The following is a 22,800-nucleotide window of genomic DNA, read 5'->3' on the forward strand; positions in this document are numbered from 1 at the left end:
TTTAAATATTTGTTTCTTTATTGTTATTATTATTGTGTTGAGACAGGGTCTCGCTCTGACGCCCAGGCTGGAGTGCAATGGTGTGATCTTGGCACACTGCAACCTCTATGTCCTGTATTTGAGCAGTTCTCGTGCCTCAGCCTCCTGAGTAGCTGGGACTACAGGTGTGTGCCACCACACCCAGCTAGTTTTTGTATTTTTAGCAGAGACAAATGTTGGCCAGGCTGGTCTTAAACTCCTGACCTCAAGCGATCTGCCCACTTTGGCCTCCCTAAGTACTGAGATTACAGATGTATGTCACCACACCCAGCCTATTTCTTCATTATGAAATGAAAATTAAAATGTTAAGATTAGATGATTCATGGGCCGGGCGCGGTGGCTCAAGCCTGTAATCCCAGCATTTTGGGAGGCCGAGACGGGCGGATCACGAGGTCAGGAGATCGAGACCATCCTGGCTAACATGGTGAAACCCCGTCTCTACTAAAAATACAAAAAAACTAGCCGGGCAAGGTGGCGGGCGCCTGTAGTCTCAGCTACTCTGGAGGCTGAGGCAGGAGAATGGCATAAAACCCGGGAGGCGGAGCTTGCAGTGAGCTGAGATCCGGCCACTGCACTCCAGCCCGGGCGAAAGAGCAAAACTCCGTCTCAAAAAAAAAAAAAAAAAGAATTAGATGATTCATGTAAAATATAGTGTTTAACACTATATGTAGCATATAATGCTCTAAAATTATTATTGTAATATGTTCATTATAGAAAAATTATAAAACAAAGATAAACCAAAGTAAGAAAGATGTTTCTTTTTTTTTTTTTTTCCTTTTTTTTGAGACTGACCGTAGCTCACTGCAGCCTTGACCTCCCAGGCTCAAGTAATCCTCCCACCTCAGCCTCCCAAGTAGCTGGGACTACAGGTGCACGCCACCACACCTAGCTAATTTTTAAACTTTTTGTAGAGACAGTAGTTGCCCAGGCTGGTCTTGAACTATGTTGCCCAGGCTGGTCTTGAACTATGTTGCCCAGGCTGGTCTTGAATTCCCGGGCTCAAGCAATCCTCCCACCTCAGCCTCCCAAAGTGCTGCAATTACACATATGAGCCACCACACCTGGCCAGAAAAATATTCTTAATCGAGAGCTATTATCATTAATATTTTGTTGGTCCTCCTTTCCTATATTAATATATGTGCATATGGCTGGGCGCAGTGGCTCAAGCCTGTAATCCCAGCACTTTGGGAGGCCGAGACGGGCGGATCATGAGGTCAGGAAATCGAGACCATCCTGGCTAATACGATGAAACCCCGTCTCTACTAAAAAATACAAAAACTAGCCGGGCGAGGTGGTGGGCGCCTGTAGTCCCAGCTACTCGGGAGGCTGAGGCAGGAGAATGACATAAACCCGGGAGGCGGAGCTTGCAGTGAGCTGAGATCCGGCCACAGCACTCCAGCCTGGGCGACAGAGCCAGACTCCGTCTCAAAAAAAAAAAAAATATATATATATATATATATATGTGCATATAATTGTTAACCAAAAATAAAGCAAGTTATAAAGCCATATGTTGGCCGGGCACAGTGGCTCACACCTGTAATCCCAGCACTTTGGGAGGCCAAGGCAGGTGGATCACTTGAGGTCAGGAGTTCAAAACCAGCCTGGCCAACATGGCGTAACCCCATCTCTGCTAAAAATACAAAAATTAGCCAGGCGTGGTGGCGGGTGCCTGTAATCCTAGCTACTCGGGAGGCTGAGACACAAGAATCACTTGAATCCAGGAGGCAAAGGCTGCAGTGAGCTGAGATCGTGCCACTACACTCCAGCCTGGGCAACAGAGCGAGATTCTGTCTAAAAAAAATTAAAACAGGCCGGGCATGGTGGCTCATGCCTGTAATCCCAGCACTTTGGGAGGCCGAGGCGGGAGGATCACGAGGTCAGGAGTTCAAGACCAGCCTGACCAAAATAGTGAAACCCCATCTCTACTAAAAATACAAAAATTAGCCGGGCATGGTGGTGTGTGCCTATAGTCCCAGCTACTTGGGAGACTGAGGCAGGAGAATCACTTGAACCTAGGAGGTGGATGTTGCAGTGAGCCGCGATCTCGCCACTGCACTCCAACTTGGGCAACAGAGTGAGACTTCGTCTCAAAAAAAAAAAAAAAAACCATATGTAAAATTTTTACCTTGCAGGCCTCTTTGTGGCCTTTAGTGCTATACCTAGTCAGGTCAGTTATCTTCTGGGACACTATCTCATTGTTTTCCATTGTTTCCTTTCTCCACATCCTTTGAGATCAACATACAGAAATCAACTATATTTCTATACCTTTGCAGTGAACAATCTGAAAATGAAATAAGAAATAATTGCATTTCTGAATAGTATTTAAAAAATCCATAGAAATAAATTTATCAAAAGAATTGCAAAATTTGTGTCGTGAAAACCACAAAACGTTGAAAGAAATTAAAGAAGACCTAAAGAAATGGAAAGATATCCTATATTCATGGATTGGAAGACAGAATTTTGTTAACATGGCTATGCTCCCCAAATTGGTCTACACACAGTTTCTATTAAACACAGTCTCTATTAAGATTCCTGCTGGCTTGGTGCAGAATCGACAAGCATATTCCACAATACATATGGAAATGCAAGAGGCATAGAAAAGCAAAAACAGACTTGAAAAAGAATAAAGCTGAAGGACTCATACTTCCCGGTTTCAAAACTCACCAAAAAGCTGGAGTAATTAGGGCAGTGTGCTACTGGCAAAAAGACATGAAGAGAAACATCTTTGTTAACTACCTCAAGAGATCAGCTTCACAGTTTAGCCCTGGACTACTCGCTTCTCAGATAATTGGCCTTAAGGAGTTTCCCCTCTTCATTATAACTTTTCTTTCAATTGGGGGAAAGAAAACTACATGTAAATAATTCAAAATAATACAGAACAGTGTGAAGCAGAGTCAGGATTCCCATCTCTCCATCAAGTGTATTTCTTTCTAGTGTATGTCTGATTTCTAACTGACTTTAAAAATCATTTTGTGGGGCCAGGCATGATGGGTCACACTTGTAATACCAGCACTTAGGGAGGGCTGCAGGTAGTAGGATTGCTTGAGCCCAGGAATTTGAGATCAGCATGGGAAACATAGCAAGACCCCATCTCTACACACACACACACACACACACAAATTAGGCATGTGGCTCTTGGCCTGCTGTCCCAGGTATTTGGGAGGCTGAGGTGGGAGGATTGTTTGAGCCCAGGAGGTCAAGGCTGCAGTGACCTGTGATGGCACCACTGCACTCCAGCCTGAGAGAAGAGTGAGACCCTGTCTCAAAATAATAATAATTTTGTGTGATTTTTTTTTTTTTTTTAATTAGAGTCTCGCTCTGTCGCTCAGGCTGGAGTGCAATGGTGGGATCTTGGCTCACTGCAGCCTCCGCCCCCTGGATTCAAGCGATTCTCCTGCTTCAGCCTTCTGTGTAGCTGTGATTACAAGCCACACCCGGCTACGTTTTATATTTTTAGTGGAGACAGGGTTTTGCCATTTGGCCGGGCTGACCTCGAACTCCTGACCTCAGGTGATCGGCTGCCTCGGCCTCCCAAAATGCTGAGGTTACAGGTGTGACCCACCACTCCTGGTTCACAAACTCCATTTTGTCTTTGGCAGAGGACATGTTTTCTTTCTTCATGCCCTCTGGGTATGAAAGCGGTCCCCAAGCTTTTCCTGGCTACCACTTGCTCTGACCTTATACATGTTGCGTTTTGCTCTTAAAGAGGACAGCAGGAAGAAAGGTTGGTTTCAGAAACCAAGAGGGTTGGCAGTGGATGTGCAGATTTTGTCACGGAGTCCACAGAGCTCAGCTTTTGAGTCTCTGAGAAGTTTCATTTCTTGTGCAGAAAGAGTACAACTGAATTCAAGTTTGCCTTTAGAATTGTACTGAATAAAATACTGCACACTAAAGGAAAGCTTATTTTCTGCACAGTTGTCTTTTCAAAGACAGAATATTTGAAGCAGGTTTCCTAGAGATTGTGTGGATGAGGGTACGCTGGCAGAGGCATCACTCAAGCTAGGGGTGGTGTGTAAGCAGCACATGGAGCCACAAGGGGCACCTCCTATAGTCACTAAAGGCTTCCCTTTCTGTGCCCAGCTTTTGGTTGAAGGGTGATTTTTCTTTTTCTTTTTCTTTTTTTTTTGAGATGGAATTTTGCTCTTGCCCAGGCTGGAGTGCAATGGCACGATCTCGGCTCACCACAACCTCCCGGGTTCAAGTGATTCTCCAGCCTCAGCCTCGTGAGTAGCTGGGACTACAGGCATGCACCACCACGCTCGGATAATTTTGTATTTTTAGTAGAGATGGGGTTTCTCCATGTTGGTCAGGCTGGTCTCGAACTCCCGACTTCAGGTGATCTGCCTGCCTCGGCCTCCCAGAGTGCTGCAATTACAGGCGTGAGCCACCATGCCCGGTGAAGGGTGGTTTCTATTAGACGAATCTGTGCTTCAGTCACGGATGTTAATAGAGGAACCTGTTTTCGTGCTACAGATTCCTGAGTAGAATTGCTGAAAGAGTCCACTTCTAGACTTAAGGGTAGTCGAAGACCAGTCTATGTAGGAAGGCTGAGGCAAATCAGAAAGACCTGACAGCTAGTTACATATATTCTGACATAGTCCCCCAATAATGGCTTTTAGTGACACATGTGCTGATAGAATTCTAAACCTCTAGAATTCCCCTGCTGGTGATGCTGGTGTCTTCTCTTGTGCTTGTTTGTACAGGGTAACCTGATGCAGAATGCTGCAAGTGTGCTGAGAGCTAGAAGGCTGTGAAAACTTGCTAGGAAGGTTGGGCTTGGCATGACTTGCTCCAGTAGGAATCCTGGGGAGAGATTTTCAGCTTTAATTAAACAGTACATCCAGAGCCAAGGGTGACTGTCAACTCAGGTAGTTCTACAGGTCAGATGTGAATTTACCAAATCTCCCAATTTGTTTGGTTTGTTTTTTCAGAGAGAGGGTCTTGCTCTGTCACTCTGGTTGGAGTGTAGTGGTGTGATCATAGCTCACTGCAGCCTCACACTCCTGGGTTCAAACAATCCTCCCACCTCAGCCTCCCAAAATACTGGGATTACAGACATGAGCCATTGTACTTGGCCAAACCTCCCAATTTAGAAACGCCTCTGTAAAGGGTTTGGGTCTGAGCTATGTTTGGTTTTTTTGTTTGTTTGTTCTGTTTTGAGACGGGGTCCCACTCTCTTGCTCAGGCTGGAGTGCAGTGTCACAATCTTGGCTCACTGCAACCTCCACCTCCCGGGCTCAAGTGATCCTCCCACCTCAGCCTCCTGAATAGCTGGGACTACAGGGGCACACCACCATGCCCAGCTAATTTTTCTGGGCGGGGATGGGTGAGGTGGGGACTTTATTTATACAGACAGGGTTTTGCCATGTTGCTCAGGCTGGTCTTGAACTCCTGAGCGCAAGTAATCTACCTGCCTTGGCCTCCCAAAGTGCTGGGATTACAGGCGTGAGCCAGAGCACTCAGCCCTGAGCTGTATGATACTTCAAACTGCCAATACGCCAGCCCCCGACACTCTGATTGGTATTCCTTTAATTCATCAGACCCCCATGTGCAATAAATGACTGAATGTTGAAATTGTTCTTCTTTGTTTGCCCAATCAGTAGATGGCCACTTTTTATAACTTTATAATTACTTAATTTTATTTTTTAAAGCTTATTTTGCTGTTTTTCGTGTATAGTATTTTACTGAGCTTCTGCAAATGCCATCGCAATTTTGTTTTGTTGAACAAAAAAACATAAACTTCAAATGTTAAAGCAATGGAATCAATAAATTTATTGTTACATTAACACGAACTACAAAACAACCTTTCGTATGTCTGATACCAAAGACACAACTGAAAAGTCATTTTTCCAAACCTTGAGCTAGCATTCACATACCCATCTAACTCTCACATGTGCTAATTAATGGCAAATGCCATTTCTGGGCTTCACACACATTCTGTCGCTTTCCCTTTTCTGAGGTGACTTCCCTTCCTTACCCCACACCTCCCAGAGCTGTCCCCAGGTGTGCCCTTGCCTGGACAGCCCTGCAGCCTGCTTTAGCCCAGCAAAGTATTCGTCTTACCAGTCCATGGCCTGACTCCTGATGTTACCCTTCGCTGCATCACCCTTCCCTGCATATTTGGAGGATGAGGCTTGATTGAGGCTCAGGTACTGAGCTCCCTGAAGGTGCCTTGATGCTGGCACATCGAGAACCAGATGCCACCCCGATCATAAGGAAGACAGACCCAGGACTTCCATATGAATTGGATATGATCATCTGACGTGCCCCCTAATAAGTGATGGATCCCGCTGTTACCCCAAAGCTCCAGACCACACCGGGCCAGACACAGGCATTTCCCGTGCCCTGAAGAGCCACTGAACCCAGCACAAAAGAGATCTAGAGCTCTCCAAACCTATGGAATGGCAACCAAAACCATGCCCAGGTTTTGAGTTAAGCCTCATTAGTCTCCTTTCTCCCTCGACAGTGTAGAACTGTGCAGCACAGCACTAAGTGAATGAGAGCAGAAGCCTCAGGACAGAACTGAACCCACCAGCTTTAGCTGACAACACTGCCAGGGGTTCTATCCACCAATGGAATTTTCTCTTTGATCACTGAGTGAGGAGGCATGGGTGAGGGATGCAGAGTGCTGCTCGTCATGAGACATCAAGCTATCCAAGTCAATATCCTGTTAGTAGGGACAGGATGCTATAAAAGGCATAATAATCTCACCTGCCCCAGCTGGAAGCAATGATTCCATTGCCCCAGATTCGGAATTGTGATTTAAACTAGGTCTCTCTTCAGGAATCAGAACCAAATTAGAGTGCCTTATATGTGCAAGGAACTAATGCAGAAAGACATTATGGGTAAGTCAAGGGAGATGCCCCAGCCATTGGGCAGATTCTTCTGACTCCTCCCTGATGGAACTAATTCTTCTTCTTCTGTGCCTGGATCCTAGAGCCAAGATCCTTAAGGTCTGAGTACAAGTTCCGCTTCAGGATGGCACTGCTGCACAGCAGGGCACCTTGCAGGGCCCCGAACAGCCCACAGGTGAAGATATCCTGGCCTAGGAGGCAAGAGCAGAGGCCCCTGAGCGTGACCCAGGCAGGCCCAGGGGAGGGTGGGGCCCTGGTGCTCTTCCCTCCACATGAGGGCCACCCAGAGCTGGCTCCAATCAGAAACGGGGCCACAGCCTGCCCAGGCAGCCCTGCTCAGGGGATGGGAAGCTGCAGGGGACAGCAGGGCCTGAGGACAGGAACAGAGGACGTTGGGTGACGGGGCCCAGGGTCTCAGGTCCTGACAACATGGGGCAGTGAGTATACCTGTCAGGTAGAGGTTGGGGATGGGGCTCTGGGCCCTCAAGGAGGCCATCGCACGAGGGTGCAGGCGGCCCAGGTCATGGTCAGCCCCGTAGCAGGCACCTCGGGGAGCAGCCAGGTAGAACTGGCTGGTGAGTGGGGATCCTGCAGTCACACTCTCCACCTGAGGGCACAAAGGGTGGGGCGGGCACGTGAGATCCTGACTCCCCTCCCTCTTCCACTGTCTCCCATTTGCTGACTGCGGGCATGGGTGCCCTGTCCTTCCCTGGGGCTCAAGTCGTGGGGCCCAATTCCCCTGTCTTTGCAAGGAAAGGGCAGAAATGGCACCATGAGGTCCGTCACCACCCCAAATATTTTACCCCCTACCTTCCCCTCCAGCTGTGGGAACAGTTTCATGACCACTGACATAGAGGCTTCCACAAAGGAGTTTTTGAAGGTCTCATAGTCGCTGCCCCGCTTTCCCTTCGGCTCCGCCTGCCACTCCTCAAACCACTCGTAGGCGCTGGGTATGAGCATGATCATGCTGGACCGGTCTGGGGGTCAGAGCTGATATTACTGCTGCCCAGCCGCTCCCTCCAGCCCCTCACCCGGGACCCGCAGCCCCACCTGGGAATCGCTCCTCCCAGGTCGGATCCTTGGCTGACGGGAAAGAAATGAACAGAAGAGGGATGTGTTCTGCAGCCTCTTCCCTGGGCATGGAGACGTAGCGCTCCATCCTGCGTGTGACAGGAGTGTGCTGTGATCTCCAGGCTTCTGTCCTCAAAACTCCAGAACCACTGCAAGGACTGCTCAGCCCTAGGGACTCCCCACAGGGGTGAAACTGAGCCACAGCCTTGAGGTGACAAACTTCCAGGATCAAATTAGAAATTGCCCATTTCCTCCCATTCCATATCCTCTGCTCATTCTCTGAGTCAAGCAGGGAGGCACAGGCCACACACACACACACACACACACACACACACACACACACACACGTGCGCCTTACGCCTGGTCCATGTCCGTGTCATAGTAAACATAGTAGTTGGTGGATGGCAGACGCAGGTCCTCCTTGGTGCCTTGCAGGCAGATGAAAACAGACATCATGCCTAAGCCAGGCCGCACCATCCCCAGCTGCTGCTTCACACCTGCCAAGGGGAGTGGGTGGTGCCTGTGTGAACTGTGACCGGAGACGGCCACTCCCTGTTCCCAGGAGAGCTTCAGGGTGCCCGCTCACTGTGTCCTGAGCCTTATCCTCAGTGCCCAGGCCAGTTTTACAGCTGTTTCAACTTGACGTTGGCAGCGGCCTGCTCTTCTGTCTCCTCCTGCCTGGGAAGGACACTGCCCTGGCTTCCTATTCTTCCACCTCCCCCGTCTCTGCTCCAAGCCCCTTCAGAGGCAGGCAACGCCCAGCCCTGGTCCTCAGCCCCCGTGAACTGGCTTGGCACCTGCAGGAAGGTCAGGCTTACTGCCTCCCATCTTGCCCTTCGTGTCTTGAAGTGGGAAGCGCGTGACTGGGCTCCCTGTATGAAGACCACACACGTGAACAGCAGCTCATTACCAGCCTGATTTCAGGATTAACTTTTATGCAGCCATGGAGTGAGTGAACATGCATGATTCCTAGTGTGACATCAGAACACATAGGCCTCCAGAGGGATGCCATGCATGTGAGCAAAGGCAGGGGGCCTGACTGGTACTTGGCATCTCAGGACTCAGCTGGAGGGAGGAGGGAAGAACCGCACTATGGCAGAGGCCGCAGCCACTGGGGGGCACCTGATGTCTCCCAGACCTAAACAGCTGGGCTTCCCCACTCCTCAGCAGATGACCCGAAACCAGTGTTCCAGAAACTGCCCCCACAGGTTCTTCTGCTGTCTTCCCATTCCCGGGACCAGCTCTGGCACCTGCCTGAGGGATGCTGGGCCCCTGGCTCCTCTGCTTTTTCCTTTTTTAAAAAATAATTATTTTTAGATGGAGTCTTGCTCTGTCGCCCAGGCTAGAGTGCAGTTGCGTGATCACTGCTCACTGCAACCTCCGCCTCCCAGGCTCAAGCGATTCTCCTGCCTCAGCCTCCCCAGTAGCTGGGATTACAGGCACCTACCACCACCCCCACTAATGTTTGTATTTTCAGTAGAGATAGGGTTTCACCACATTGGCCAGGCTATTTTCGAACTCCTGACCTCAAGTGATCTGCCCGCCTCGGCCTCCCAAAGTGCTGGGATTGAAGGCATGAGTCACTGCGCCCGGCCTGCTTCATTCGTGTAACTAAATATTTGTGAGTCCCTCAGGTTGTATTCAGGAGGAAGAGACACAGGAACAGGGATGGAGGGCAAGAGGGACAGATGGCTCTAGCTGGGCTGCCTGGGTAAGATGCTGGGCCTGGCCAGGACAGTGTCAGTGCCCAGAGGTCCTGGGACAGGGGAGAAGGGAGATCAGTGTCACAGAGAGAAAGGCAGGAAGTAACAAAGGCAGAGCCTGTCTCCGCACCATGCCCAACCCCCCTGCTCTGCCCCTGGGCTGTCTCTGCCTCAGCTCCTCAGCTCCCCAGGTCTAAAAGAGGGGAGGCCGTGCAGGCTGCAGGCCCAGCCACGTGGGGCAAGGGAAGGAGGGGCTGGCACTGGTGAAACCACCCTATGCCCTGGAGACGATCACAACTCCCTTACCACCCAGTCCCCATGAGGAAGGCCAGGACCTCGCTTTACCCCCCAGCCCGCTCTGCTGTCCCCTTCCCCGGTTCCTCAGGGAGCAGCTCCCGGTCCCATCCTCTGGGGTCAGGACTCCTTCCCCTGCTCTCTGGCTCCTGCACCAGCCAAGGTTTCTGCCACACCACATCCGGAGCTGCTCTGTGCTCTCCAGCTCCCGCCCCAGCCTGAGCCCTTCATCTGGGCCCCTCTCTCTCAGCCCTGCTGGGTTCCTGGTCCCCTCTTCCCAGCGGCCTCCGTTCCTCAGATCACACCAGATGCATCCAGTTACATGAAGTGGTGGGACCTCTCAGCCGCAGTGGCTCAGCGGCTCTGCTCCCTGTGGGCTGCCTGCTCTCCTGCTTCTCTTCCTGAGGCCTCTTCACTGGAAGCCCCCTCAACCCAGAAGGGTGAGAGGAGCTGGAGCTTTCAAATCAGACCAGCTGCTCCACTCAGCCCTGCCCCTTTCAGCTGAGTGTCCTCAGGACTGTAATTAATCTGTATGGGCCTCAGTTTCCCCAACATTAAATGCTAGGGTTAGGATGACATTAGAGGCAGCGTTCTCACCTTGTTGCTTAAGTACCATCAGAGGGCCGGCCAAGAAGAGGGGAAGCATGACCCAAATGGAGCAAGTTGGCTCCAGAAGGGGACACGGTGGGGAACCTGCAAGAGGGGCAGTGCAGACCCGCCTTTTACCTGGCAGACAGCGGGCATTCCCTGGCAGTAGGTGCTCATAGGTGTTGAACAGCCCTGCACTGGAGACCACGACGGGGCAATAGATGTTCACCAGCTCATGCCCCTTCTTCACACTGACACCTGTAGGCACAAGAGCTTGGCTGAGGGTCTGCGAGTCCCGGGGAAAGAGGAAGGCCCATGGCCCCCATGGATCTCTCTCTGCCTGTGCCCATTTCTCAGACGTTGGAGTCCAGCTACCTAGACTCTGGCAGGGCAGGCCCCTGGGAAAATGCAAAGTGAGTGGATATTTTCAAGTGCTTTCAGCCTATCCTACAACTGCTTGGGCTTACTTTTCCTAGCTCTGTACCCACCTGCGTGTGTGTGTTTGTGTGTACTCTGTGTTTGAGCCAAATCCCAGACAAAGCTCAAGGGCTAAAGCGTTTCCAGTGGAAATCTAGGCCCTTTTCTCTGCTGCCAGAGTTGCTTCCAAATACTCTTTAATACTCTCCAATCGGGGCTGGGCACATTGGCTCATGCCTGTACTCCCAGCACTTTGGGAGTCCAAGGTAAGAGGACTGATTGCTTGTATATAGGAATTCAAGACCAGCCTGGGCAACATAGTGAGACCCTGTCTCTCCAAAAAAAAAATTTAAATTAAGCTGTATGGGGTTGTGCACACCTGTAGTCCTATCTCCTCAGCCAGACGAATGGGTTCAGCCCAGGAATTAAACGCTACAGTGAGCTCTGATGACACTACCACACTCTAGCCTGGGCAACAGAGTGAGACTGTGTCTCTAAAAAAATGAATGAATGAATACAATAAAAATCAAACCCTGCAATGATGCCTCATCCTGGATAAGAGAACCTCTGAAATCTTACAGCAGCCTGTGCAATGTGGTCCCTTCTGTGTGTCCAGCTCCACCCATCTCTGCTCACTCTCACTAAACTCCCACTAAACTATTAGGCAGAACCAATATCAAACAGCTGAGAGTCAACCATTTCTCACCTACAAAAATGGCAGTTTCTCATTGTTCAACCTAATACTTCTGGATGCCTGAAAACACTCAGCTCTTTCATGTCTCCATGTCTTTGTGCATGCTGCTTCCCCTTCCCAGAATATTCTCCAACCTCATCTGTTCGCTAGGTTCATCTCACCCTTTATTACTCAGCTCCACACCTCTGCCTCCAGGAGTTTTCCCCTGTTCCACCATGCTGTCTGTTACCCCCATCCTTAGCACACTCCTCCAGATGGCACGTAAATGAATGGTTTCTGTTTTTGTTTTTGTTTAAAACGAAGCCTCACTCCCATTGCCCAGACTGGAGTGCAGTGGCGCAATCTCAGCTCACTGCAACCTCTGCCTGCCGGGCTCAAGCGATTCTCCTGCCTCAGCCTTCCAAGTAGCTGGGATTACAGGCTCCCAGCACTGTGCCTGGCTAATTTTGGTATTTTCAATAAAGAAAGGGTTTCACCATATTGGCCAGGCTGGTCTTGAACTCCTGACCTTGTGATCCACGGACCTCAGCCTCCCAAAGTGCTGGGATTACAGGCGTGAGGCACGGCGCCCGGCCCTGGCTAATGTTTGTATTTTTGGTAAAGACAGGGTTTCACCATGTTGGCCAGGCTGGTCTCAAGCTCCCAACCTCAGGCGATCTGCCTGCCTTGGCCACCCAAAGTGCTGGGATTACAGGCATGAGCCACCGGCGCCTGGCCTCTTTTATCTCTATCTTTTATTACCTAGCACTTGAAAAACAAATATATCTGGATTGTATTTACCTCAATTGATAAACCTACCTGCTTCCTGGACCCCTTTCAGCTAGGAGAACTTGTTCACAGACATCAGAGAAAACCTTACCCAACTGACAGCCACCTCTCTCTTACCACCCAGTTACTTATCAGTCTCTTCTACTAATGGATTATCTTAGATAATCTTAGATATCTTAGATGGCCTTTTCTCCTCGATTTTTTATTTTGCACTGGGTCCCCCACTTATCACCTCCTTGAAAGGTTCCTCTGATAAATGCATGTCTATACCAGCCCAGTTTTTCCCAGGCCTCTTTTTGTCTGCTTCCTGGCTTCTTTAAGCACCCATTAGTCATGGGTGGCCTATTCTGTTTAACAGACTCCTTCTTGCACAGACCCTCTATTCCAAGAATCATTTATACTGGGATTTGGAGTCCCTATCCAGGTTACAGCATCAATCTGAGCCAGTGTAATAAGGTTCTAGGCCTCACTTTACAGACAGAGGCAGGGAACCTTGCTGGCCTCCATACTACCCTGTGGAATCCAAGGTTTTTCATTCATTCCATCAGTCACTGAGCAGCATTTATTGAGCCTCTAATATGTGCTAAGATTTATAAATACAAAGATAAAAGACAGTCTCTACACTCAAGAAGACAATTGGCTGGTCATAGTGGCTCACGCCTGTAACCCCAGCACTTTGGGAGGCCGAGGCGGGCGCATCACAAGTTTAGCAGATCGAGACTCTCTTGGCTAACACATGGTGAAACCCCGTCTCTACTAAAAATACAAAAAATTAACCGGGCGTGGTGGCGGGCACCTGTAGTCCCAGCTACTTGGGAGGCTAAGGCAGGAGAATGGCGTGAACCCTGGAGGTGGAGATTGCAGCGAGCTGAGATCGGGCCACTGCACTCCAGCCTGGGAGACAGAGCAAGACTCCATCTCAAAAAAAAAAAAAAAAAAAAAAAGACAGTCATAGATTACTGGGTAAATAATTTTATCTATTAAATAAATAACTAAATACTGTTCTTTGGGGACCATGCAATCCTTTATTTTTCTTTTCTTTCTTTTTTTTTTTTTAGACGGTGTCTCGCTCTGTTGCCCAGGATGGGGTGCAGTGGTGCAATCTCGGCTCACTGCAATCTCTACCTCCCAGGTTTAAGCGATTCTTCTGCCTCAGCCTCCCAAGTAGCTGGGACTATAGGTGCGTGCCACCACACCCAGCTAATTTTTATATTTTTAGTAGAGATGGGGTTTCACCATATTGGCCAGGCTGGTCTCAAACTCCTGACCTTGTGATCCGCCTCAGCCTCCCAAAGTGCTGGGATTACAGGCATGAGCCACCATGCCTGGCCATATTTTTCTTTTTTTTTTTTTTACTTTTCTTTTTTTTTTTTTTTTAAAGAGACAAGGTTTAACCATGTTTCCCAGGCTGGTCTCAAATTCCTGAGCTCACGCAATCCTCCCATCTCAGCTTCCCAAAGTGTTGGGATTACAGGTGTAGACCACCATGCCCGGCTGATCCTTTATCTTTCCTGCTTCCTTTTTATTTCTGGACTAATCACTATCCCTGGACCCTGCTCTGGGGCAGATTCTCACCTTTAGCCCCCATGAGGTCAGTTCTCCTACTCCGTCTGGTCTTACGGACACCCTAGGTCTCGTCCACACCAACCCAGGGACCCAGAAGGGCAGGGCAGGGCTCTCACCACAGGCTTTCCCAGCTGAGTCCAGCAACACACTCTGCACAGTGGCCCTTGTAAGGACAGCGCCCCCAGCCCGCTGAATCACAGGGATGGTATGGAAGGCAATTTCACTGGAACCCCCTCGGGGATAAAAGGCTCCTTTCAGGTAGTGGTCAACCAGCAGAGCGTGCATGGAAAAGGCACTGTGACGGGGGGTGACACCTGCAGAAGGAAGGAAGGGTGGTGAGCAGGCAAAAGCAGGCACCAGCACCAGTCAGAAATGAATGTGGAATTCTGTGAGATAACACATAGCCCAGTCTATCCAAGGATCCCCACGTTCCTCAGGGCTCAAGGCAGTCAGAGGAGACTTTCCATCCAGTCATGGGGTACCTCAGAGATCTTGGCACCAGTAGGAATATCCTCCCTGCAAACTGCCATGCTGCCAAGACCAGGGAAGACAGTGTTGGTTGAACTGAGAAATCATCCAGGGCATGGATGAAGAGAATTTTGACCAAGGAGTCCAGTAAGTGGCCAGACTTCTCATCCACAAGCTCCAGAGGGCCTGGGGTTTACACTGCTCCATGTCAGTCAGTCAGGCAGGGTCGAGAAGAAAGACTGAGACGAGAGGGTAGCCCTTCCTCCTCCAGAAGCTCCCCAGAGCCCATGGCCAGTACCCACCGTAAGTGGGGAAGATGTAGCTGAGCACTGCCTGGAGCTCAGAGGAGGCCCCCAGCTGCTGCAGGACCTCAGCCAGGCTCTGGGTGGATGCATGAAGGAATGGAGAGAAACGAGTCAGCAGCCCACACCTGTCAAGGAGCTGAATCATGGGCAATGGGAGGAACTTCAACAGGATGGCATGAGGGACTCCATTGGATACCACCTGGGGGAGTGAATGAGGAGAGCAGGCCTCACCTCTGGAACCGCTGTGACAGAACTGCTATCCCCATAGCCTGGACCAGCCCGACGATCTAGCAACACTTAACCCTGACTGAACTTTGCTGAATTTGAATTTTTAAAAAAATCTATACTCTGTGAATTTTTCCTGTCCTATACTTGGATGAGTCCTTCTTTTACTTTTTATTTTCCTGCTCAAATTCCTTTTCAAAAATCCCAATCTGGTCTTGGATGAGTAAAAAGGAGTAGTGATCTGATGTCACGGAAGCCAGCCTAGTCAGGGAGGAGAGCAGGGCATCCCTGGAGGCCAGGGGCACGGCAGCAGCCATGGAGCCAAGGCTCCAGAGAGAGAGAGAGAGACAGAGAACTGGATGGACTCGGGTGGAGGCTGAACTAAGAACAGATATGACTCTTCCTCCCTTCCTGCCTCTCCCCACTGCACTCTTCACCCCCAGTGCCTCCATTAATAATGAAGAAAGTCAGTCTTGTCGGGAATAAACTGTGGGTCCTCAGCATGTCCATATTACCTTAACCAGCTTTATATACTTGTCAATGATAGCTTCCTCCTGTGGAAACTTCTCTTTGAGGCCCTGAATGTAGGCTTTCTCTCCACTGTACATGGGGTACTCCTTTCGGCCATTAGGCCCTTCCAGTACCATGATGTCAAAAGGAGAAGACATGGGAGCCCAGTCTAGCTGCCCTTCAGTGATCTGGTCCAAGATAAAACGGCCAGTGCTGCCCTCCTCCACACGGCCAATATAATGGATTCCTGTTGGGAGATGGAAAAACAAGGTAGTAAAGGCATTCGAGGATTGAGCCCTGGAAAGGTGGCTGAGGAAGTGAGGTGGAAGAGGTTATCTGGCCTGGCCAAGTTCATGCCCAGAGTGAGCTGCCCACCCTGTCTGTTGGGAGGTGTCACAGCAGAAACCACCAGATCCCTGCCCGGCTCAACTCCCAGTAGCTATGCTGTCACAGAAGAAAAGTGCCCAGAGGCTGGGCACGGTGGTTCACACCTGTAATCCCAGTACTTTGGGAGGCTGAGGGAGGTGGATCACTTGAGGTCAGGAGTTCGAGACCAGCCTGGCCAACATGGAGAAACCCCGTCTCTACTAAAATACAAAAAAATTAGCAGGGTGTAGTGGCCCACTTGGTGGGATTACTGAGTGTAATCCCAGCCACTCGGGAGACTGAGGCATGAGAACCACTCGAACTCAGGAGGTGGAGGTTACAGTAAGCTGGGATTATACCACTGCGCTCCAGCCTGGGTGACGAAGTGAGACTCTGTCTGAAACAAACAAACAAAAAAAGCGCCCAGAGAGAAGACAGCACTTCCAAAACAACAGAAATGCTCAGTATCACCCCACAAGGGCTGCTCCAAGCCTCTTCAACATATAGCCATGCTCCCAACCCTTTTCCACACAAGCCTTACCTGTGTCAAATTCAAGGCCATTCTTTCCAAAGGTATGACAGGCGCCCCCTGCCTTGGTATGTTGTTCCAGCACCAGGACTCGCTTGCCAGCTTTAGCTAGAATTGCAGCTGCAGCCAGACCCCCAAAGCCACTGCCAATTACCACCACATCCAGCTTCTCCGGCACTTGGCTGGCTGAAAAAACTACAGCAGAAGGGCCAAAGGGTGGGTTTCTCAGGCAGGGGCAGGGAAATAGCAAAGATAGGGAAACCAAAGAAGACTTCTCTAGCTTGTACAGTGCAAGAAACCTCTAGAGCAGTTTGGCATGGAACTCTTGACTAACATGTTTCAAACATTTTACCTGGGAATACTCAGAACCAGCCAGGCAGATTTGGGGTTTTGTGTTTTTGTTTTTTGAGACAGGGTCTCGCTCTGGCCCAGGCTGAAGTGCGGTGATGTGATCACAGCTCACTGCAGCCTTGAACTCCTGGCCTCAAGCAATCCTCATGCCTCTGGCTCCCGAGTAGCTAGGACTACAGGTGCATGCCACCATGCCTGGATAATTTAAATTTTATTTTTATTTATTTTTGAGACAAGAGTCTCGCTCTGTCACCCAGGCTGGAGTGCAGTGGCGCAATCTCCGCTCACCGCAAGCTCCGCCACCCGGGTTCACGCCATTCTCCTGCCTCAGTCTCCCGAATAGCTGGGACTACAGGCGCTCGCCACCATGCCTGGCTAATTTTTTTTTTAATACATATTTTTTAGTAGAGATGGGGTTTCACCATGTTAGCCAGGATGGTCTCGATCTCCTGACCTCATGATCCACCCGCCTTGGCTTCCCCAAGTGCTGGGATTGAGCCACCGTGCCTGGCCTATTTTATTTTTTATAAAGACAAAGTCTTGCTATGTTGCCCAGGCTGGTCTTGAACTCCTGGCCTCAAGTGATCCACCCACCTCGGCCTCCCAAAGTGCTGGGATTACAGGCATGAGCCACCATGCCCAGCACACAGGCTGGGTTTCTTTGGAAGATGCAGGGTCTGCAAGCAACAGTGGAATAGCTGGGTATTATGGTGGCTCTTCCAGGTCCTGATGGAAAGGCTTGGGCAGGACAGAACTGCTCAGAGGCTGCAGCTCTGAGAAATCACAGCGCCAGCCTGTCCCATAGGGAAGGTCTGGGGCATTGCTGAGGGAGGCAGCACCTTCTTAGAAGACAAAACTGGATAGCAAGTGGTGCTATATGGGTACTTCCAACACAAGATCTGTTCTTTAAATCACTGGCAAAGAACTGAGATCTGGGATGTTTCAAGATACAAGAGAACTTGGCAAACTGCTTATTTTTTTAATGTTTTTAGAGAAATCAATAGTAAAAAAAAAAATTCATATGTAAGTATATAAGATAAATATATGAAACAAGTTTCACAATGCAATACTTAGTGGAACTACGTATAATGCACTGTGATATTTTCTATTCTACTGCATTCTAAAATGTTAGTTGTGGCCCAGCACGATGGTTCATGCCTGTAATCCCAACACTTTGGGAGGCCAAGGTGGGCGGATCGCTTGAGGCCAGGAGTTTGAGAGCCTAGACAACATGTTGAAAGCCTGTCTCTACTAAAAATACAAAAATTAGCTGGGCACGCACACCTTTCAGGAGGCTGAGGCACGATAATCACTTGAACCCAGGAAGCGGAAGTTGCAGTGAGCAGAGATCGCACCATGGCACCCTAGCATGGGCAACAGAGCGAGACTCTGTTTCAATAAATCAATAAATAATGCCAGTTGCAACTCACTAAATTGATTTCATAGCCCACTAATAGATCACAACGCGGTTTGAAAAGCAGTTAAGCTAGTCATCTCATTTTTAGACCAGCCCAGGTAGGTGCTAATGGTTATGCAGCAAATTAGTGACAGTTCAAGCTAAAACTCAGTTCTCTGAAGTCCAGATGATTAGTCCTTCCACTTAGAACAGTACTGTCTCCGACTGTGCAGCAAGATACGACACGGAGAATTCTAAAATTTACAAGTGAGAGGGACTCTGTAGATCAAACAGGTGATCCATTATTTTTTAAAGCAGCAGAACTCTTTAAACCCTAGAAGCAACCACAAAATATGTTTTAAAGATGAGAGTGGAGAGCAGGCTCTGAGCCTGAGGCACCCTGTTGAATCTCTGCCAAAGTTTCAGAACTAGGGTTCAATCCTTATGACTCGAGACCATGCAAAGCCTGTTAAATCACCGGACGGGCAAAATGCAATTTCCTATGCAAGTTGGGACACATTTCTGTGTTGTCCCCCAAACACTGAGCTCTCATGGGAGGGTAGTTGAAAAAGTTAAGGTCCTGGAACCAAGTGGAGGAATGTCTCTTATCAGTTCCGTGAGCTGCCAGGATTACAAGTGGCAGGGCGGGTACCAAGACCTTGCAAACCAAGGACAATCACCGCGCCCTTGGGACTACTATTCCCGGGGCCTGCTAGGGCGAAGGCTATGGGGCCTGCTAGGGCAAAGGCTATAGACAGTGTCGGACACTAAAGCAGGGCTCCTCCCCGTGCAAGGAAGCCCTCCCAGTACTTTATATATGGGGAAACTGAGGCCCGGGTCTGGTAGCGGCTGCCTTGGCAAAATGAGAACCCAAACCTGTGAGAATGCCTTAAGTGCAGCCCCCGATCCCAGGGTCCCTCCTACTACCTTGTTTGAGAACCTTCTTCCTGGCCTCCTTGTCAGTTACCAGGGGTGCTGGTGGCCGTTTGACATCTTCGGAGAAAGGATTCGGGGATTTGCCAGAGAAGAGTCCCAAGTAAACTTTGCAGACGACGGCCAGCAGCAGCACGGTCAGGAGCAGCACCAGCGGAAGCCACATCTCGCTGGCGTCGGGTCGGGTAAATGGGACAGCTCCGTCTACGCTCAGCCTCTAGGACTGTGGCTCCGCCCGGGCTAGTTCGCTCTCCAGTCAGGAGGCGGAGGCAGCTTTGAGCACTGATTAACCAGCCAGCCAGCCAGCGAGAAGCCAACAATCCGGTGACGATTGGCCCTCCCGGCTCTCCGTACTTCTTTTGCAGCGCATGGTTTCCATTGCCTACTGGGAAATGTAGTTCTCGGGGCCAGGGGAGACGGCACGGAAGAGGCCTGTGCGCAAGAGCAGATGAGGCCTAGCCGAGGAGGCGGGATCCTCGAGTTTGGAAAGCTGTGTTAAGAGTGAGAATGCGATAACACCTGCCAAGGAGTTAACCCCTTTGATAAGCTCCCTAACCCCTTTGATAAGCTGGTTGCTGCCTTTGTGGAGCTAGCAGCCGGCCTGAGGAGGGAGGGAGAATGTGATCCGGTGGAAATGATCACTGCAGGGCGAGACAAGGCCCAGAGTTGTAAGACTGAGAGAGAATCCCGACTGGGAGACAGGAGTCTTGAGTTCTGGTTCTGGCTCTGCCCTGGACTCGCTGCCCTGAGGTGTTAAATTGCTTTCCTCCTCTTATGCCTCCAGGCAATGCGAAAGTTCTGTACAAAGTCCGCACACAACCCCTGTCTGACTGGGTGTCTTGAATTGAAATCTCTGTTCTGCGCATCGCAGCCGGTGAGCGTGTGGCTCTGTGCCCCTCCACATGGCCCATAGTTTTGTCCTGGGAGCCTGCCTGGGACGGAGTCCTTTATGGCGGGTCCCTAATGACACCCCATCCGTGGGGAACCTGGGGGACGGGGAGCCGCCTACGGACGAGCACGGTGAAAGGATCAGCGAAGGGCCAGTCTAATTTAAATTCCTATGCAGAGAGTCTAACCTCCAGCAAGCAGTTGAAGAATCATACCCCCTTCTTGCCTAAAGTGGATGCACAATGAATACTTGATTTGAGAAGGATCCATTTTTATAGGAAGGCCGTTAACTTAGGTCCAACTATCAGGAACTTGCCTTTGAGTACTTCCTTTTTTGACAGTTGTTGCTCTTTTCTTCTCTGATATAGATAGTAACTGTCCCTACCCAAGGCCCCAGCAGTACTCCAGCCAGGTGTGGAAAGCTGGTCACGATTCTACGCTACTTGGTTCATTTTCTACACAGCAACAGAAGAGCCCTCCTGAGACTGCTGTTACCATACCCGCCTGTCATCTTGCCAAGGCTGGCCAATGTGTGTTTTGGCATAGGCTGTCATGGAGGCCATGGTGGAGGAAAAGGAAAGGGGGGGCAGATGTTGAGGCCCCAGAGGCCACAGTGAGGACAGTTTAGTTCCTGAGGTGCCAAGACTAAGGGGGCACTGTCCTGCCCCCAGGATTACAATGAGCCACGTGGCCAGCCCAAGAGCCAGGAGGTATTCTTCCTCTCAGTGTTAATAATCAAAGCATCCTGACACCAGCAGCCAGTTCTTATGGAATGCTGATCATTATTACCACAGTGGAGGGCTGACCTCATAGAGAGGCTACCCTCCTTCCTTAGTCACCCAAGCCTGTGAACTATGATTGTCAGTTGTATGTGGGCCGTCTGCCCACTTAGGATGCAATTTTTGATGTGACAGACATCCCAGATGTCCAATTCCCCCGTGATGAGGTATGAACCTTGTCCAGCCCTTTTCCTCAGAGAAGCAATGTCAGATGAAAGACTTAGAGTTGCCCAAACTGGCTAGCCAGTTTGTACTGCCACGTGTACAGTACTGGTGATAACTGAGAAAGGTTAGAACATTGTGTTGCATTTTGAATTTCTACCATCGTTGGAACCAGGTCTAGTATTATAAGCCCCAGACCCAACCTGTGTGTGAGGCCTAAACAAAGCCTGAGCACTTCAGCTAAGATGACCCACCAAGGTGCCACCTTTAGCCTAACCCCTTTGATAAGCTGGCCCAGGTCCCAGTAACTCCATTGTCAGAAACAGACCCCATCCCTTCTAGTGGTGCTGCTGCCTTTTGGGCACAGAATCCAGCCCACAGACCCCTGCATGGTCCCCTTTTTGCCATCCTGTGGCATGGGTAGTAAGAGGGAAGCATTTGGCTGAGGCAACTCGTTCATTCAGAATAAATTCACAGCTGCTTAAATTTTGTCAACAGGCCGGGCGCGTTGGCTCAAGCCTGTATTCCCAGCACTTTGGGAGGCCGAGGCGGGCCGATCACAAGGTCAGGAGTTCGAGACGAGCCTAACCAACATAGTGAAACCCTGTCTCTACTGAAAATACAAAAATTAGCCAGGTGTGGTGGTGCATGCCTGTAATTCCAGCTACTCGGGAGACTGGGACAGGAGAATCGCTTGAACCTGGGAGGCGGAGGTTGCAGTAAGCCAAGATCGCACCACTGCACTCCAGCCTGGGCAACAGGGCAAGACTCCATCTCAAAAAAAAAAAAAAAAAAAAAAATTGTCAACAGAGGCATAACTGAATGATGAAACCAGTTTTCTTTTTCAATTTCCTTTTTTTCTTTTGGGCAGAGCTGAGGCTTCAAAGACCTCAGGGGACTTCTCTCGGTACTCACAGAAACCTCCTACACCCTCAGATGGCACAAAGGGACCGTTTTCTCACTCTTAGTCTGAGTGACTGCCAAGAAGGAAGGCAAAGGTAGAGCAACTGGATCTCTGGCTCTCCACATAGCTTCTGATCTCAGACCTTATTAAAACCCTTTCTGGGCCCAAAGACAAAGCTCACATGAACAAGTGATTTTGAGTCATGAATGAAAAATCTTTGCATAGTAAAGAAGAATTCAGAGATGGACAGGTAAGCATGCACTCTTATTTGGGAAAGATGGTGTTGGTTTAAGATATATCATTAAGTATAGTAAGAATATATTAAGAGAATATGAAGCTTTAGAAAAATTTAGAAACCCTCATTATAGTTCTCTTTGTTCTATAAGAAGGAGCTTCTGTTCACCTCAGGGTCAATTGCTTTTTCCTGATAGCTTGTTTTCTGACTAAGTTATGAGATTTTTGTTTTCTTTTTGCTTGGGTAGTGGGGAGAATTTCATTGAGAAATCACCCTCAATGAAATTGATTTGTATTTCATTGATTTGGATCATTTGCCTTACTAGCCTCTTCCCTGTGAAATGCTTGCTTTGGCCTGATCATCCTCAGGACTCAGTTCAGTGTGATATGTCTTTGTATAAGCTGGGCACCTAACCCTACATGCCTTACCTTTCATGCTACCTTGCCTACCCAAAAATGGTCTTAAATGGTGGCTGTGGGATTCAGTAGCCAGACTGGGACAAAGCCTTTATTTGGGTCTCCAGAAAGATTTTCTTCACTGTAGTAAGATGCGAACTGTTCCAAAGAGGGAAGTCTCTGGACACTGTAGGGGACTGAATTGGAGAAGGAAAGGAAGGGTGAAATGAATACCAGGTACACAGACCCCTGCAGGAAGTTGTTCAGCACAATGAATCACCAAATATTTTAGAGATAAAATTTCTTTTTTTTTTTTTTTTTGAGACGGAGTCTCGCTCTGTCGCCCAGGCTGGAGTGCAG

The 22,800-nt window shown here is 49.5% G+C and overlaps 2 protein-coding genes across 2 annotated transcripts in view; one reads left to right on the forward strand and one right to left on the reverse strand.

The window, feature by feature from the left end:
* Window positions 1–5,787: 5,787 nt before the first annotated feature.
* On the reverse strand, window positions 5,788–19,473 carry RETSAT (retinol saturase). Its single transcript, XM_026450935.1, has 11 exons — window positions 19,072–19,473; window positions 16,410–16,592; window positions 15,508–15,749; window positions 14,765–14,966; window positions 14,111–14,308; window positions 10,688–10,807; window positions 8,323–8,461; window positions 7,944–8,053; window positions 7,704–7,870; window positions 7,341–7,500; window positions 5,788–7,084 (listed from the first exon to the last, which is right to left on the reverse strand). The coding sequence occupies exons 1-11, from the start codon at window positions 19,241–19,243 to the stop codon at window positions 6,945–6,947; spliced, it is 1,833 nt and encodes a 610-aa protein (XP_026306720.1). The 5' UTR covers window positions 19,244–19,473; the 3' UTR covers window positions 5,788–6,944.
* Window positions 19,474–21,777: 2,304 nt separating this feature from the next.
* Window positions 21,778–22,800, forward strand: part of ELMOD3 (ELMO domain containing 3) — a 32,829-nt gene continuing 31,806 nt past the window's right edge. Inside the window, 1 exon segment of the mRNA XM_031934223.1 lies at window positions 21,778–22,060. Coding sequence (XP_031790083.1) covers window positions 22,013–22,060 — 48 coding nt within the window. The 5' untranslated portion in view covers window positions 21,778–22,012.

This window comes from Piliocolobus tephrosceles, chromosome 15 (assembly GCF_002776525.5).
Source record: "Piliocolobus tephrosceles isolate RC106 chromosome 15, ASM277652v3, whole genome shotgun sequence".
Taxonomy (NCBI): domain Eukaryota; kingdom Metazoa; phylum Chordata; class Mammalia; order Primates; family Cercopithecidae; genus Piliocolobus; species Piliocolobus tephrosceles.

Coding starts and splice junctions, on each gene's coding strand:
- RETSAT (XM_026450935.1), bottom strand. CDS start 19,243: ATGTGGCTTCCGCTGGTGCTGCTCCTGACCGTGCTGCTGCTGGCCGTC. Junction 14,967..15,507: donor AGTATATAAAGCTGGTTAAG/GTAATATGGACA, acceptor TCACTCCCCCAG/GTGGTATCCAATGGAGTCCC. Junction 7,871..7,943: donor CTGGGAGGAGCGATTCCCAG/GTGGGGCTGCGG, acceptor TCTGACCCCCAG/ACCGGTCCAGCATGATCATG.